Genomic DNA, 18,464 nt, shown 5'->3' on the forward strand with positions numbered 1-18,464 from the left:
TAAAGGCTGAACTCTCTGCATTCTCTCTCCTGGCCTCCCCTTTATCGAGCGCCACCCATTATATAGCAGGCGATGAGAACAGGTGCGGTCCGTGGTCTGAGACTGGAAGAGACCTCACCAGCCCAGGCATCACCATTTGGTAAACCAAACATTGAGCCCAGTACTCACATTGACTTATTAAAGCTGGGGTCTTTACCAATGGTTGCAAAACCAGGGGAAAGAAGCTCCCCCCATTTCCCTAGCAAACCCCACAAAGAACTGTTGCCATGAACCCGCTTGGGAACCGGGGACCCGTCTCACTCATAGCCTTTGCCAAAGGAATCTCCAGCCGGGATCCTGGTTTGCGACAGGTCCTTTTTGTCCAAACATCCTACTGGCCCCACTTACCAGGTTATACCATCCCAGCGTGATCCAGTAGATGCCCACCCATCCGGCGGAGGCCTGTTCCTTTTCTATTCTGAGAAAGCCCAAATCTGAGATGCCTCCCAAACTCCTCCCTTTAACCAATTTAACCAATTTAACCCGTTCAATCAAGAGCCCTGCTTAAAGAGCAAATTTCTCCCTTCTTTTGATGATGATGGGCTTGAACCCTTTTTAGGGGAAATCATTGATGTCACCAGGTCTCTTACCTTTGATGATGATCTTCAGATGATGTCTTTGAGAAATTGCTTGTGTTGATGACCGTGTGTGTGTCCATGTCCGCCCTTGACAGGAAGCTTCTAGTTTTGGTGATGAGCTGGGGCACGAGTTGGACGAGGTTGCCCTGATGTCTAGATTTCTGCCAGTATACTCCACAGCTCAAGCACATGAGCAAAAGAAGCATAATGTGGAGGGCTGTGGGTTGGTGATACAAGTTTGACAGAGGGACAGGGGAAGGAGGTTCATTCATTCAGTCGTATTTATTGAGCACTTACTGTGTGCAGAGTACTGTACTAAGTGCTTGCAAAGTACAGTCCAGCAACAGAGACAATTCCTACCCAACAATGAGCTCGCAGTTTAGAAGGGGGAGACAACCAACAAAACAAAGCAAGTAGACAGGCATCAATAGCATCAAAATAAATAAAATTATAGATATATACACATCATTAATAAGTTGAGGTTGAGTTCAGTGGAGAGAGTGGAGTCGAGGGGTGGACTTGTGTCAAGAGAAGGAAAGTTGGGTAAGGAGGGACACATGGAGCTGATAAGGCCGTGGCTGTGAATGCTGTGACTGAACCTCAGCTCTTCTAACCACAGTAGCCAGTTGCCCTTATTCTACGTGTCTTTGTCCTTGTCTTTTTGGGGTCTTGGGGTGTTTATTATTCTGTGTTCTATCTCTCCCATCCCCCTCCCTTTTCTTCTTAGACCGAGAACCCCTTGGAGGCCTGGGGACCGTGCCTAATTCTCACCAGCGGATTTTTACCCAGCGTTTGGTTCAGTGCTTTGCCCATGGGAGGCAGTTAATATACTGTTCTTCCTCCTTTCGTTCATTCACTGGAGCCCTTGCTGTGGGCAGAGCACTGTACTACCAGCCCAGGCTCCACCATTCGGTAAACCAAACACAGAGCCCAATACTCACATTGACTTAGTAAAGTTGGGCTCTTGACCGAGTGGTTGCAAAACCAGGGGAAAGAAGTTTCCCCCTTCCCCCCCTGCAAACCTCACAAAGAACTAAGCACTTGGGATGGTATAATATAACAAAATGAGCTTCCTCCTCCTCCTCCTCCTCCTCTCCCTCTGCCTCTTTCTCCCCCGGCCCCCTCCTCTCACTACTAAGAAGGAGCTTTCCACCAACTGCATGGTGGCAGTGGGTTCTGCGTCTGGATAACGGAGGCTCTCCTCCTAAAGTCCACAGCCTAGGAACGGAAAGCAGAAGACCCAGCGCAGCTGCATTTGGAGGGATGGCCCCGGGGGCTCCCACTGCCAGAAGCCGTTGCTTCCTGGAAGGCAGTGTGACCAGGGCATGGTCTGTGCAGCTGGGAACTTCCAGACCTCACGGGATCGGCGGGAACAGGCACCGCGGCAGAACTCAAACTTCCAACCCCAACCAAGAATCTCAAGGAAGCTAGCCAAGCCCCTGACCCCACCTGGCCAGAGTTCAGGCAGCCCATAGCTCCCCTCCTGTCTTCCCCATCTTAACTTCTCTTCTCGCCCTTCCCCTCTCCTGGTAGCTGAACTCGGCATATATTCAGATGACTTCTTTTTTCCCTTTAGGTTTTTTTGGACACGTTCTTATCGCCCCCCAAAACGTAAAGTAGGAAGTGGGATAGGCCCTGAAATTGTGGATTGCCCCACTAAATCAGGACATCTGTCTGTCTTAGAGAGCAGAACACACGCACTGAAGGGAGTGGTGCATGTGAGCTCTGACGGTGGTGGAATCAATCATTCAGTGGTACTTACAGAGCTCTTAATGTGTGCAGAGCCACTCTATTGGGAGAGTATAATACGGTAGTGAGTTGATAGGCCACAACCCCAGCCCACAGGGAACTTACAGCCGGAGGAAAAAGCTTGAATTTTCAGCTAGGGTTCCTACTGGCTGGTTTAGGAATGATGTTGATGAACAAAGGAGAAATCATACCCTTCGGTGAACCAGGCGTCTGACTACAGTTAAAAAAGTGAAAAGTGATAAGGTGCCATCCATTATTGGACTGGGGGATCCCTTTCTTGCAAGATGAAATACTCCTTGGACTTGAGTTTAAACCAGTTATTTTAGCCTGCAGATCCCTTTAGGCCTTTCTGTAAGCGTCAAGGACCGATCGTGCGAGGAAGAGGAAGATGCCGTTAGTAATGATACTAGGATTAGAATGAATTGAATTGAGTACTCTGAGTACAAAAACCAAGAACTGGCACATTGATTTCCCAGATGGAGCTGCCCCAAAACAAGCTGAAAAGTTGCTGACTGATTCTGCAGCTACCGGCTAGGAGCCACTGTGTGTGGAAGTGGCTCTACAGACCAGGGTTGCCAGCCCTTTGTTTAAGTGCTGTGACATTGAGTAGAATCAGAGAACTGCAGTTATGCTGCTGTCCAATCCTTGATCTTTGGTAAACAAATACAAACAATCTGGAGGTTTATATGCATATTTTACTGATGATTGTTTGCACAGGATAAAAAAGTCAGGCTCCCCCAGGATCGTCTTAAGATCTCTTATTAAGACATTTTTCTTTAATGGAAAATATTCACAGGAAAAATACTTTCAAATTATCATGAGACTTCCCATCATCAATTTGAGGTTGGCAGATAGCTTGACCCACCAAAGAAGACTAAGCTGCTTAAATTCTTTATTTCAGAGTAAGCAAAAGGTAACTACCTTTACGGTTAGTCACTAAATATGGGGATAAGAAAAATAAATCTGCATTCTGAGTCTGCCATACATCCTAGGTGCAGAAAGGAGTATGATGACCTTTAGCACACTTTGTTGTAACTGACCCTCAGGGGCATGTGAGCGATACTGTCCAGGTCCTATCAACTTGGAGTCTTTACAGCTGGGACAACTGGTAGCCGATGATCGTATTTTTATGCAATCTAAAAACTTTTCTTAAATGTCATTTTGAATATGAAAGTTGCTATTTGACAGCCACATTAAATTCAGTAGCTTAGTTGTGACCCCTCCGTGCATCACAGATGTCATTTAACATCATCTACACAGATACACTAATTTCCCCACGTGAGAGGCTACATTTGGAGAGTATTTTTGCTGCCCATGGCAAACTGCTTATCGATGATTACTGTTCTTCTCCAGGTCGCTTGGCAGAAATATCCATCGAAGCTCAACTGAAGAGGAAGAAGAAGAAGACTCTTCAGAAGAAGAAGAAATGGAATGGAGTGGTAATAATTTGCTTCTAGCTAATCTTTCTATACCTCAATTAGATGGAACTGCAGATGAAAATAGTGGTAAGTCACCAAGTATCCCATTTAACACTGCATGTTTTTGGCCTGAGTGGACACCAGTTTTGGAAAGCGATGAGTAGAGAAATTTTGATTAATGGAAAAACAGGAGTCAAATTTCAGACTTAAATATTTTTCAAATTCTTAGAGAACTTTAAGATTGTGATAATAAAGCTTTCTATATTCCTTTGGGAATAGCTTCTTCTTTATAAACTTACTACACTTAAAAATGAATGACCACATAATGTAAAAAGCCTACCTAGAAATTAAATTAAAACGATTCATTGGGGGAAGTTCAAAGGTTACATCATGGTAAGAATTTTCAGCTTTAAGATATTGTTTGAAATCCAGCAGTCTTAGGGTCACATTAACCAGAGAACTCAAAGCCCATAGATTAAAGAAGAATCATGTTATATGAATGGAATGCTCTTTCTTTATCTGGAATTAAGTTGCATATTTAGAAGATTTAAGTTTGATCTCCTACATGGGACCGAATTATGCCTAAGAGTATAATCACACCTAATCAAAGATTCTTGTTATTTTAAAAATGATTTGTCTTTACCAACCACCTGTTGCAGAATGTAGAGTATTTGTGAAACGCTAACCACTAGCAAACCTCAGTTAAGTTACAAAGAACTCTCATTGTTTGTGTAACTGTGGTGATGGAGTCTTCTGTCGTAAATGAAGGATGAACCTTGGCCCAGTCAACGAGGCATTGGGGCCCAGAGCTTGCACTCCTCCACTCACACGCTCACATTCCTGCTCACTGAGTTCCTATCTAGGAAAACAGTGCATCAAGCAAGTAATCAGGTAGAGGTGCAGCACATTGCAAACTGCACACAAACTGCAACGACAAAGGACCGGGGCTTTGCCAAAGCCAACCCAGATCAAAGGACAGTTGCCAGGAGCTGCCTAACCAGGAGTTTGTCTCTCTAGTCTATAAAAATAATGCAAGTTTTTCTAGGTCTTTCTGGGATACCCGATTCTCTTAATCTCAATTTAAGGACCCCTTACCAAAATCCTGTTTTTCCTCCTTTTTTCTTTTGCTCCCCAGTGGAGGTAGAGAGGAAACACTCTCTAGTGATCAATAACTCTTTTCTCTGTGATTAAGAATAACTCTACCACATTCAGAGAACGTTACTCTCTTTGGTGCTAATCCAGATCCACTTATCGTACATACTCCGCATGTGCCTATCTTCCTAGAAGGTAGAGATTGGATTTTGTGCCCCGTATAATGTTCGACTTGATCTCTTTTTGGTATGTAATTTCTGGAGTGTACAGTACTTAACTAGTCAAATTCTCTGGCCTGTGACCTTTTTTTCAAAACGTAAGACTTTTAAAGCCCCTTTTACAGTAAGTAAACATAAAAAGGTATGGCTCTTGAAGAAGGAAAACTATTTCAATAATTACTTGTCTTTTATTCCAGACAGTCCCCTGAACAATGAGAGTTCCAGAACTCACTCATCTGTAATTGCAACCAGCAAAATGTCAGTAAAGACTTCTATCTTTCACAAAGATGCTGCTACGTTAGAACCTCCATCTTCTGCTAAGATTACTTTTCAGTGTAAACACACAAGTGCCCTTTCTTCCCACGTTTTGAATAAGGAGGATTTAATAGAAGACCTTTCCCAGTCAAACAACACAGAACCGGGTCCCGAGCGGCCCATCCGTTCTCTTCCGAATGAAAGCACTTATTCCATAAAATATCCGGGGTCATTGAACAGCACCATCCATCCTGAACACTCGCACAAGGAAAGTCGTAAGAAAGAGCTCCTACCCGTACCGCCTTGTGAAAAGAGCCTATTTGACTATGAAGAAGAGATTTCTTCAGTAACTAGACAGGTACCCAGTAGGAAGTACACCAGCATCCGGAAGGTTGAAAAAGATGCCTCTTTTATGCATATAAGCCACCACCTTAGTGAGAGCACACTGGGAAAAAACACCTTCAACTTTTCAGATCTGAGTCGCTCGAAAAGCAAACTGGTCTCTGAAGGAAACGCACAAGGCAGCACCCCCTCTCTAAACAGCTTTTTCCCTTCATCGTTAACGGAAAACTGTGAAGTGGTGTCTTGTTCGGGGGAGGATAGAGCTGTGGTGCATTCCGTTGGGAGCACCGTTGAAGACGGTGGACTCAATAAACTCAAAATTAGGTATGAGGAGTTTCAAGAACATAAGACAGAAAAACCCAGCCTCAGCCAGCAAGCGGCGCATTACATGTTCTTCCCCAGCGTCGTTCTTTCTAACTGTCTCAGTCGGCCTCAGAAACTGGCCCCTGTCACGTATAAACTGCAGCCGGGCCACAAGCAGTCCAGGCTAAAATTGAATAAAAAAAAAACGGGGCTTTTAAATCATCAGGAGATCGTTGGCGAGAGTGGGCCCACGCAGGACAACTGTTACATGCCAAGTATTGCTTGCAGCGGCGATCCGGAAAAAGATCATACGTTACCTGGCGATGTAATTCAGGTGGCTCCTGGAGCTTTTGAAAACAAGACGCCGAATGAGAGCTGCATCGACTGTCACTTCGGAGATGGAACTTTGGAATCCGAACAGTCCTTTGGGTTGTACGGAAATAAATACACGCTTCGAGCCAAACGTAAGGTGAATTATGAGACTGAAGATAGCGAGTCAAGCTTCGTCACCCCTAACTCAAAAATTAGCCTACCTCAGCCCATGGAGATTGGCGAAAGTTTGGATGGATCTCAGAAGGCTCGAAAGCGTCGAAAAATGTCTAAAAAGCTACCGCCTGTTATCATCAAGTACATTATTATTAATCGATTTCGAGGGAGGAAAAATATGCTTGTTAAACTGGGGAAAATAGACTCTAAAGAGGAACAGGTAATACTTACAGAGGAGAAAATGGACCTGTATAAAAAGCTTGCACCTCTGAAGGATTTCTGGCCCAAAGTTCCCGATTCCCCTGCAACCAAATACCCTATTTATCCTATAACACCAAAGAAAAGTCACAGGAGGAAAGCAAAACATAAGTCAGCGAAGAAAAAAACTGGGAAACAGCAAAAGACAAATGGTCCAAATATTAAAAGAACTTTATCTTTTAGGAAAAAAAGGTCCCATGCTGTTCTCGCTCCTCCTTCACCATCCTACAATGCCGAGGCTGAAGACTGTGACTTGAACTACAGTGATGTTATGTCCAAGCTGGGCTTTCTGTCCGAGAGAAGCGCGAGTCCAATAAATACTTCGCCGCCTCGCTGCTGGTCTCCGACTGACCCACGAGCTGAAGAGATGATTGCCGCTGCAGACAAAGAAACACTGCTCTTTCAGGGGCCCGCCATGTGCCACAGCAAGATTGTTCATTCCACTCTGGGGCAAAACTGTCGAGCAAAAACTCAGGTGAGGAAATCTAAAGCAAAACTTGTTAATCCCTCTGTCATCCCTAAGAAACGGAACAAGCGCAGTCAAACGAATAAGCCAGGAGATGACGGAAAGAGAAAACCTAGGACGAAGCCGAGGCAGAAGCCCAGTGAGAAGGGGAAACTGAGAAAGCACATCGCATTTAAAGACGAAAGGGCGAGCGCTCACCCTGGCGCTGAAGTGAAGTTTCCGTTGAAACACCAAGCTCCGTCCGAGCTCTCCAACAACTGTGGGAGGCCGCAGCCCCTCCTTAAGCAGAAAAATGGCCCTCCGGGTAGCCGTTCATCCGGGCCTCTCCTTTCCCCTCAGCTTCCCGCCGTGGTGAGTGCCCAGCGCCAGCCATCGGGCTGCTTTCCTCAATCCCTTGAAACCAGCAATCCAGTAGACCTCCAAGCCCTCACCGCTTCAAAAGATGATTTTCATTCTTCGTTAGCTTCGTCTCTGGGCGCGTCTGGAAGAGACTTGTCCAAAATCCACTCTCAGAGACCCCATCCTCCAAGTACTGTATTTGGAATGAAGGAATCCAACTTAATTCAGAGCAGCTTATTTGACCTGTCCAACCTTACAACTCAGGTAACGCAGAAAACGCAGTTATCCGTGGGCATCGTGTCTGCAAAGACAGAAGAGAATAAAAATTCCCAGAAAACATTTTTGTCATCTATTGGAAAATTTACCGAACCTCACAGCTCCTTTGATAAGATAAAACAAGATCCGTTGCATGCCCCCAGTTTTTTGCACTGTAAAGAAATTCACCAGCAGAGTGTGGTTTTCCCAGAACCCGCAAAGCACAGCGATCCTTATGCTCCTATCCTCGTCACCACAGAAGACAGTCATGGATCGCTGCAGCTGACTAACAATTGCTTTGTGACTTCCTTAAGGAGCCCAGTAAAGCAGATAGGATGGGAGCCCAAACCGAGAGGATTTATCTTGGATATGTCGAATTTTAAACCAGAAAGAGTAAAGCAGCAGTCACTGTCGGAAACGATTTCGCAAACAAAAGCCCTCTCACAGTGTAAAAATCGAAGCGTCGTCGCCCCATCAGCGTTTAGTGAAGGGCAGTCTGGATTAGCTGTTTTGAAAGAATTGCTTCAAAAAAGACAGCAGAAAGCACAGAGTGCAAATTTTATGCAAGAACCACTGTCAGGTAAGCCTCAAGTGAACAGAAGTGGGTCTTGTTCCCTTGAACCGAATAAAGCAGTTAAAAGATCAAGACCGGTCACATCCCCGAGAAGACCCCGGGCTCCCCGGAATACGAAGCCCAAAGAAAAAATGTCCACATTGCTGAAAGGGGACTCTCTGAATTTGCAGAATGCTGGTCAGCAGGAACACCCTGTATCTGATGATAGCCCCATTTTCGTTTCAGATCCAGGTTTTGAAAGCTGTTACTCCCTTGAAGATAGCCTATCACCAGAGCATAATTATAATTTTGATATCAATACCATAGGTCAAACTGGATTTTGCAGTTTGTATTCGGGGAGTCAGTTTGTCCCGGCCGATCAGAATTTGCCTCAGAAGTTTCTGAGCGATGCGGTCCAAGATCTTTTTCCCGGGCAAACCACAGAAAGCAATGAATTTCTAGGTCACGACGGGTCGAAGGGTGATGAAGACAAGCATTGCCCGGCCGACCCAACCTCGTGGATTAGATCCGGCGCGTTAAGTCCTGAACTTTTCGACAAGTCACCCGTTGAGAGCAGCGAGACTCATCTCCACAGCCAGTGGAAAAATAGCCTTCATCCCCTAGCGTCCCGGCCTAGCTCGATAATGGACTCTTTCTGTGTTCAGCAGCCAGAGGATTGTCTGAGTGAAAAGTCCCGGCTGAGTAGGAGTGTCACCAGCAAAGAGGCATTCTTTAACCTTCCACAGGCAAGCAATTCAGATTGGATTCAAAGCCACACGAGGAAAGAAGTGTCTTTTCAAACCGGACAGTCACTTGACTCGATCAATACCTCCTTCACTGCAATACTGTCTTCTCCAGATGGCGAGCTTGCAGATGTAGCCTCCGAAGATTTAGATTTGTACGTATCAAGGAACACTGACGTGTTAACTCCAACTCCAGACAGCTCACCGAGATCCACCAGCTCCCCATCACAATCCAAAAATGGCAGTCTCATACCTCGGACCGCTCATATTCTGAAGCCACTCATGTCTCCCCCAAGCCGGGAAGAGATCGTGGCAACTTTGCTGGACCACGATCTTGCTGAAACCATATATCAAGAACCTTTTTGCAGTAATCCCGCAGATGCCCCAGAAAAACCCAGGTAATCTGAATATTTTTCATGACTCCATTTTTCTCATCCTGTTTTGCCACTCGGAGTTTATTCCTCCTAATTTTAGGCTGTCGGGTAACACGTCTCCAATATCCGTCACTGGGAAAAGTTGTTCATGGCATGTGCTGTTGGGAGCTTGTGCAAAAATGGAGGAGAAAGAAGCTATTGGTGGTTCAGTGTAAATTGGAGTCCTCGCGGGCAAGTTAACAGTTGTCGATCCAATGCTCTGTATAATAATGTTGGTATTTGTTAAGCACTTACTATGTGCAGAGCACTGTTCTAAGTGCTGGGGTAGACACAGGGGAATCAGGTTGTCCCACGTGGGACTCACAGTCTTAATCCCCATTTTACAGATGAGGTAACTGAGGCACAGAGAAGTTAAGTGACTTACCCACAGTCACACAGTTGACAAGTAGCAGAGCTGGGATTCGAACCCATGACCTCTGACTCCAAAGCCCGGGCTCTTTCCACTGAGCCACGCTGCTTCAAGCACATCAGAGTGAACACTTCTAGTACTGATACTTGTTTGTAAATGGCCAGCTTCCCTTGTGGAACTAATTCTCACTCTTCCTGCCCTCTCCTCACCTTTGGACCAGGCTGCCCCAAACCCTGTCTCTTTGGGTCTAGGTGGTCCCACCATTGCCCTCAGAGTACATCCCTACCTGAAATTGAAAGAGTTAATTCTACATTACAGCATTAAGCTGCTCCCTTCGCAATTAGATTATCCATTAATAGATTGTCGTAGAAGTCTGCCATCCTCTCACCAGCCTAATGTTGCCCCATCTAATGGAGGTGGAGATGGATTACTTGATTCCCCCAGAACTCATTCCTCCGCTTCCTTATGCAAACACAAAACTGGAGCTCTGAGATCGAAGTGGGATTGCATGGGACCTCCAGGGGATCTTTCAAGAGGGCCAAACACTGGGACAGGTAGAAAGTAATCAGGCCCTAGTAATCAGTAATGGGGATCATGAACTCCTAACTATATCTTTTAAGCATTTGATCTTCACCCCACCCTCAGGCCCGCAGCTCTTACGTGCACATACTTATGCTCTGCCTTTTTTCCTTCCTGTATCTATTTTGATGTTTGTCTCTCTCTCTCTCTCTCTAGACTCTAAACTCCTTGTGTCTATCAACTCAATTGTAATGAACTCTCCCAGGCCCTTAGTTCAGTGCTCAGCACGTAGTAAGCACTCAAGAAATACTATTGATTGTTTAGAAATTCCTTTCCCTGTCCTTTCCTTCCTTCCTCCGTTTCTTCCCTGTCCTCTTTCCATCTGTACCTGCCCTCTCAGTCTGTGTCCATCAATGCAGGAACTCTGATTTACTTTTACTGATTTACTGTTTAAATTGTCATCCTCAACCTCAGTTTTTCCCCAAGGCTTTCCTGTTTTGCCAACTTGGAACTTAAACGGTGGATCGTTTGTCACCTCGCACCATTACTTGTTTTGCCATTGCTTATTATCCTGTTACGTCCTCTAAATTCTTTTTTCTCTCTTCCTCCCTTCTCCTCTACCTATATAAAACTGTTAGAATTGTGAGATTTGAGTGAATTCATTATACATTCACCCTGATTTGATTTAGGGGAAGAAGGCGGCCTCTCCCCAAATCATATCTCATATCTCTTCTGGGAAACTGTCCCTGATGAACCTCTCCCTTCTTTCTGTATCACCTGTGCCCTTGGGTCTGGATTCTGTAATTCCTGAACTTTTGGGTATTCACCCCACCCCCACTCCCATAGCATTTATGTAAATATCCGTATTCTCTGCTGCTTCTCTCGTCTGTCATTTATTTTAATTTCTGTCTGCCCTTCTAGATGGCAAACTCCTTTAGGGCAGGGATTGAGAAGCAGCATGGCCTAGTGGATAGAGCTTGAGCCTTGGAGTCTGAAGGTCATGGGTTCTAATCCCTGCTCCACCACTTGTCTGCTGTGGGACCTTGGGCAAGTCACTTTACCTCTCAGTTACCTCATCTGTCAAATGGGAGTTGAGGCTGCGGGTCCCACATTGGACAGGGAATGAGTCCAACCCGATTTGCCTGCATCCATCCCGGCGCTTAGTACAGTGCCTGACACATAGTAAGCTCTTAACAAATACCATAATTATCATTATTATTTTGTCTTCCAGTGCATTGGAGCGCTTCTCTGCAAGTAGTACAGGTATTCTGCACATAGTAAAGATTCAGCAAATACCGTCGATTGAGTACATTTCCTGCTCATTCAATGCTGGTTGTCGGGGAGAGATTGGTTGCAGAGTCTGTATAGCCTGTTCTGCATCTCACATTTGCCCTCTCCCTCAATATGATTACAGCTGTACCCCAGGTTATGACAACCCTCGAGACATACACCCCACGGGTATGTCCCACAGTGTTTTCTGAATTCACGGGACACATAAACTCTGCTCTGATGGAGAGCATAGTTGGTCAGCAGGTTTTCCCTTGTTCCCTGTAGTTTTCCTGCCCCACTCCAGTCCATGGAAAACTCTCTGCATTACTTCCACTCATAACTCAACCACGTTCTCGAGGAACAGAACCCAGTTTCTTCGAGGGTTACATCCACAGTCCATTGGCAATACAGACTGGTGGGAGACCTTAGTCTTCCCCTCCCCAGGAAGATTATCCACTGCCACTTCTTAATGGCTCTTCTCTCTCAACTCCTGGCAGGTCCCCACCAAAATGGGAGAAAGGTACTCTGTTTCTGCTTCAGGATATGTCCCCGATATTTGGCTCTGTTGATAATGATACTCTGATGCTAGTAAAAACAGTTTTAAGAGTTGCCTTCTACCAAAGTACTCTTTTTCTTCATTTTTCCCTAATGAGGTTCAGGAAAGGAGCAGGAGTCATCCCTATAGATCCTAAAACCTAATCTCAGACTCTTACGGTTTTCCGCCACCCAATGAGTTTTGCTTTGGTTTCCATGGAGACGGACGGCAACGGCATCAGGTCACGGAGTCTTGAAAGAAGAGGCCCTTGATAAAATTTCCTGAAATCCCACAGTGTTCACGATGCCTCTCTATAGACTGCCCCTTAAAAATTGCATTAACATGTAGCACTGTGAACCTAGCCACTCATGTGTTTTTTTCATTTATATTGCAGTGCAAAGCTGCTGGTTACAGACACTTCTTTCAGCATATACTATGCAGCCACCTGGAAACATAGAATTACCACTGTTCGAGCCCTAGGTTTAGGGGGAAAGACAGAACATCGTAATTGGTCAGTCAGTGGTATTTATTGAGTGCTTACTGTGTGCAGAATGCTATTCTAGGCTCTTGGGAGAGTGCAGTACAACAGAGTTGGTAGACCCATTCCCTGCCTACAAGGAGCTTACAGTCTAGAGGGGAAGACAAACATTTAATAAAATTAAGGATGTAAACGTAAGTGATGTGGTACTGAATGTGAGGTGACTAGCAAGTGCTTTATGGGTACGGATCAAAGTGCAGAAGCAACGCGGGAGGGAGAGGGAGTAGGGGAAATGAGGGCTGAGTCAGGGGAAGCTTCTAGGAGAAGATATAATTTTAATAAGGCATTGAAGGTGGGGAGAGTGGTCTTCTGTTGGAGAGGAAGGAGATAGAGTTGCAGGCCAGAGTGAGGAAATGGGAAAGGGGTCGGTGGAGAGAGAGATGGAATCGAGGCACCGTAAGTAGGTTGGCATTAGAAGAGCAAAGTGTGTCAGCTGGGTCGCAGTAAGAAATCAGAGAAGTAAGTCAGGAGGGGGACAAGGTGATTGAGTGCTTTAAAGCCAATGGTGAGGAGTTTCTGCTTGATGCGGAGGTAGAAGGACAACCATCGGAGGTTCTTGAGTGGGGAGACATAGACTGAACCTTTTTTTAAGAAGGTTTAGATACAGACAGCAGAGTGAAGTAAGGCATGGAGTAGGGAGAGGCTGGGAGCATGGAGATCAGCAAAGAAGCTAATGCAGTGATCAAGGCAGATAAGATAAGTGCTTGGATCAGCATAGTAATTTGGATGGGGAGGAAAGGGTGGATATTAGCGATGTTGTGAAGGGTCTGTCTTGTCTTATTCCGTCGAGTCGTCTCTGACCCATAGCGACTCCATGGAAGCATCTCTCCCAGAACGCCTCACCTCCATCTGCAGTCGTTCTGGTAGGTGTATCCATAGAGTTTTCTTGATAAAAATACAGAAGTGGTTTACCACCGCTTCCTTCCGTGCAGTAAACTTGAGTCTCTAAGGACTACTAAGCACTTGGAATGTACAAATCGGCAACAGATACAGTCCCTGCCCTTTGACGGGCTTACAGTCTAATCGGGGGAGACGGGCAGACAAGAACAATGGCAATAAATAGAGTCAAGGGGAAGAACATCTCATAAAAACAATGGCAAATAGAATCAGGGTGATGTACATCTCATTAAACAAAATGAATAGGGTGATGAAGATATATACAGTTGAGCGGACGAGTACAGTGCTGAGAGGGTGGGACGGAAGAGGGGGAGGAGGGGAGGGAAAGTGGGGAGAAGAGGGTTCAGCTGCGGAGAGGTGGGGGGGGTAGAGGGAGCAGAGGGAAAACGGGGGGAGCTCAGTCTGGGAAGACCTCTGGGAGGAGGTGAGCTTTAAGTAGGGATTTGAAGAGGGGAAGAGAATTAGATTGTCGGAGGTGAAGAGGGAGGGCATTCCAGGACCACGGGAGGACGTGGCCCGGGGGTCAACGGCGGAATGGGCGAGACTGAAGGACGGTGAGGAGGTGGGCGGCAGAGGAGCAGAGCGTGCGGGGTGGGCAGTAGAAAGGGAAGGGAAGAGAGGTAGGAAGGGGCAAGGTGATGGAGAGCCTCGTAGCCTAGAGTGAGGAGTTTTTGTTTTGAGCAGAGGTTAATAGGCAACCACTGGAGGTGTTTAAGAAGGGGAGTGACATGCCCAGAGTGTTTCTGCAGGAAGATGAGCCGGGCAGCGGAGTGAAGAATAGACTGGAGCAGGGCGAGAGGGGAGGAAGGGAGATCAGAGAGAAGGCTGACACGGTAGTCTAGCCGGGATATAACGAGAGCCTTTAGCAGTATGGTAGCCATTTGGGTGGAGAGGAAAGGGCAGATCTTGGCGATATTGTAAAGGTGAGACCGGCAGGTGTCGGTAACGGATCGGAGGTGTGGGGTGAATGAGATAGACGAGTTAAAGATGACACCGAGGTTGCGGGCCCGAGAGACGGGAAGGATGGTCGTACCATCTACAGTGATAGGGAAGTCTGGGAGAGGACCAGGCTTTGGAGGAAAGATGAGGAGCTCAGTTTTGCTCATGTTGAGTTTTAGGTGGCGGGCAGACATCCAGGTATACACGTCCCGGAGGCAGGAGGAGATGCAAGCCTGAAGGGAAGGGGAGAGGACGGGGCAGAGATGTAGATCTGCGTGTCATCTGCGTAGAGATGGTAGTCAAAGCCGTGAGAGCGAATGAGTTCACCAAGGGAGTGAGTGTAAATGGAGAACAGAAGAGGGCCAAGAACTGACCCTTGAGGAACTCCAACAGTTAAAGGATGGGAGGGGGAGGAGGCACCTGTGAAGGAGACCGAGAATGACCGGCCAGAGAGATACCATGCCAGAGGATTCAACTAGCGACCTGGATGCAGGGATTAGAATTTGCTTCTAGTCCCCAGGGAAATTGTTTCATCCCAACACCCTTCAAAAAGCAGGATCCAGAATCTTAGAGAAAATCATTCAAGAGTTGTTGTTGTGAGGTGGCCGTGCCTGAGAGGTACAAACTTTAAATGACGTGCAGACAACTTGGATGAGTCTGCCAGACATTGTAGGTAGATGACACATCTAAAGGAAAGCAAGGTAATGTGTCAACTTGAAGGACAGGACAACTGTAAGCACAAGCAGAAGCCCTTATTGACCACCCAGGACTAAATATTATCACACACCTCTGTGAGTTTGGCAGCCCACTAGCCAATGATGCGATGGTCGATGAGGAAACAGAAAATTGGGGAGCCCGACGGAGAGCGTAGCAGCAGGATGATATTATCTTCTAAACCACACCAAAGGTCTACAGCATTCTGGTACTGTCTGACCTTCTCTGTGGCTATGAGATATGGAATCCCCACAGATACCTCAGTTTGCTTCTTGAATAGTTGTATCAACCTGACTTTCTGGCCCTGTTTAACCTCAAATGCGTATACATCGTCCTAAATGTTAAAGTTCTCCATTGAAGTCAGTGTACTAACATTGATGCTCTACTCACTGGAACAGTTGCACAGGGTTGGACATGTAAGAAGAGAAGCAGTGTGGCTCAGTGGAAAGAGCACGGGCTTGGGAGTGAGAGGTCATGGGTTCGAATTCCGGCTCTGCCACTTAGCTGTGTGACTGTGGGCAAGTCACTTAACTTCTCTGTGCCTCAGTTCCCTCATCTGTAAAATAGGGATTAAGACTGTGAGCCTCATGTGGGACAACCTGATTACCCTGTATCTACCCCAGCGCTTAGAACTGTGCTCTGCAAATAGTAAGTGCTTAACAAATTCCAAAAATAATAATATTGTTATTATTATTAAGATTGGATGACAGCAGGTTATCCAGATAGCTGAAACTGGGAAACCAAAAGCAAGGAGGACAGAGGAAATGTTTAAGGACCCAGTATAAAAAAAGACCTCAGACACTGCTCCATCTCAGCGGAAAAGTGAGAGTTAACCATGGTCTGGAGCACTCCAATCAGGAAAGGATCTACACTTTTCAGATGGGAGCTACATGAGGATCGTAAAGTAAGGAAAAAATTAGAGGAAAGAAAGGGCGGAAATGGAGTCAGGCACTGCAGAATAACAAACATGACAATCCAGGGGATAGTCTTTGTTATGTGCACAATGCTGCCAGGACTTAAAAATGCTCATTTGCTTTTTCAGTCTCACACACCACAAATGAGTATAACTATCAATGGGTTCAAGAACAGTACAATAATGATAGAGTCTCCCGACAAGACGACATTGAACTTTAGGACCGAAAACCTGCGTGAAGACATCGATAATTATTCTAGGGGTGTATGCTTGCTCTCCCTCTCTCTCTCCTGCCAGTCATGTTTTTACTGGGGCATGGAGAGCAGCAAGCAGATAGGCAGGGGTGCAACTCATTTTCAAGTGCACATGAAGACTTTTTATATGCAGGACCCATTTATGGCCCAGGTAGCTGCATTAGAGTTACACGGCTTGGCTGTGATGCTTTTCCTTGACAGCCACCGGGGTCTTTCCTGCCCATACGAGCCAGCTTTCTTTCATGATTCCTGCTGGTGCTTTCATTCTATTCCCAAAGCAGTGCTGTGTAATTACGGTAGTCTCTCGGCATTCGTGGGGTTTTTTGTTCGCAATTTTGCTTGTCCTCAATTAGCTGTACCCATAATCACAGCCAAGACTGTTGGCCCCGGCCCAACTCCCTGCCCATACTCTCTGCTGGCTCTTGGATTTCCAGCAGCCACAGCCACTCCTTTTCAGCGATCGATTGGCCGGTTCCCTCACTTCCCCCTTCCCTTCCCGGGAAGCCTGGACAACTATGAGTGTGTGATATGTTTTCTAGGGCTTTTAGCACCAGGCCTTTGGTGCTACCTGGTATCAGTGAATCAATCGATGGTATTTGTTGAGCACTTACTATGTGCAGAGGACTGTACTATATGCTTGGGTGAGAAAAATACAGGAGAATTAGCAGAGATATTCCCTATCCATAATGAGCTTACATTCTCATTTTCACACATCCACAGGAGAGTTTCTCTAGTCAATCCACTGGGAATACAGATGGATCACTGTATACTACAGTGTTACACCCTCCCCCCGCCCAGCTCCTCAGCACTTCAATCAGTAGTATTTATTGAGCACTTATTATGTGCAGAGCACTGTACTAAGCGCTTGGAATGTACAATTCGGCAACAGAGAGAGACAATCCCTGCCCAATGACGGGCTCACAGTCTAATATACATACTTATACTCTGCAGTTTCCTCTATCTGTAATTTATTTCAATGTCTGTCTTCCCATCTAGACTGTAAATTCCTTGTGGGCAGAAATTGTATCTTCCGATTTTATTGTGTTATGCTCTCTCAAGTGCTTAAAACAGTATTTTGCATGCAGTAAGTGCTCAGTAATATCATTGATTGTTTGGTAAACATCACTAACTGTTCAGTCATCTTTATGAAAGAAATTCAAAACATAACACCACCATTTTTAAATGAAGAGATGTGCTGTAATTCTGAGTGTTGGAAGGAAAGAGCAGAAATACGAGCTTATTCTGTTGACTTCAACTTTTGTGAAGAGTGTGCAACACTGAACCGAGACCTTCTTCTCCTTGTAGCATCTTGTAGCAGTCTTCTGAGCACCGCTGTGCACCTTTTCATCTTCTCTGTCCTTCAGGTTCTTCTGTATTCCTATTTATAAAGCCACCCACCAAGACATTTTTTAATCCAGAGATTTTAGCTCATTGAGGACAAACCATAACTCCCTCATCTGTTTCAGCATCTTGCAACGATAATATAATAATAATGCATGATACTTGTGAAGTATTTACTGTGTGCTGAGCACTGTACTTAACACTGGGCCAGGTAGAAGATAATCAGGATGGACCAAAGCCCTGTCCTTCACGGAGCTCACAGTCTTGCAATGAATTAGATTGTTGAAGCTTGATTAGGACCTTGTTGGACAGCACTTTTCTGTGCCTCAGTTACCTCATCTATAAATTGGAGATTAAGACTGTGAGCCCTATTTGGGGCAGGAACTGTGTCTGACCCAAATACCTTGTATCTACTCCAGTCTCTGACATAGGAAGCGCATAACAAATGCCATTAAGAAATAATTCCTCTGACTGAGATGCAATTAACTTATCAGCTGCATTATTCATTTCTAAATTAAATTGCTTCCCCACTTCAACAATTTATTTGGTTGTTTGTTCAGCGACTGCTTCATTGCCTTGAAAAATCCAACATTACTGCAGGCAGAGCTTTCTCTGAAATCCCTTCATCTTTGTATGCTTGAGCTGAGCTCAAACGGGGGGTGGTTGGA

The 18,464-nt window shown here is 45.7% G+C and overlaps 1 protein-coding gene across 2 annotated transcripts in view; it reads left to right on the forward strand.

The window, feature by feature from the left end:
• The window catches only part of REV3L (REV3 like, DNA directed polymerase zeta catalytic subunit), a 211,016-nt gene that overhangs the window by 117,133 nt on the left and 75,419 nt on the right, over window positions 1-18,464 (forward strand). For both annotated transcript variants that reach the window (XM_029047173.2, XM_029047174.1), the window contains 2 exons: window positions 3,720-3,871; window positions 5,292-9,492. In XM_029047173.2, coding sequence (XP_028903006.1) covers window positions 3,720-3,871; window positions 5,292-9,492 — 4,353 coding nt within the window. The remainder of the gene's footprint in view (window positions 1-3,719; window positions 3,872-5,291; window positions 9,493-18,464) is intronic.

This window comes from Ornithorhynchus anatinus, chromosome 19 (assembly GCF_004115215.2).
Source record: "Ornithorhynchus anatinus isolate Pmale09 chromosome 19, mOrnAna1.pri.v4, whole genome shotgun sequence".
Classification (NCBI taxonomy): domain Eukaryota; kingdom Metazoa; phylum Chordata; class Mammalia; order Monotremata; family Ornithorhynchidae; genus Ornithorhynchus; species Ornithorhynchus anatinus.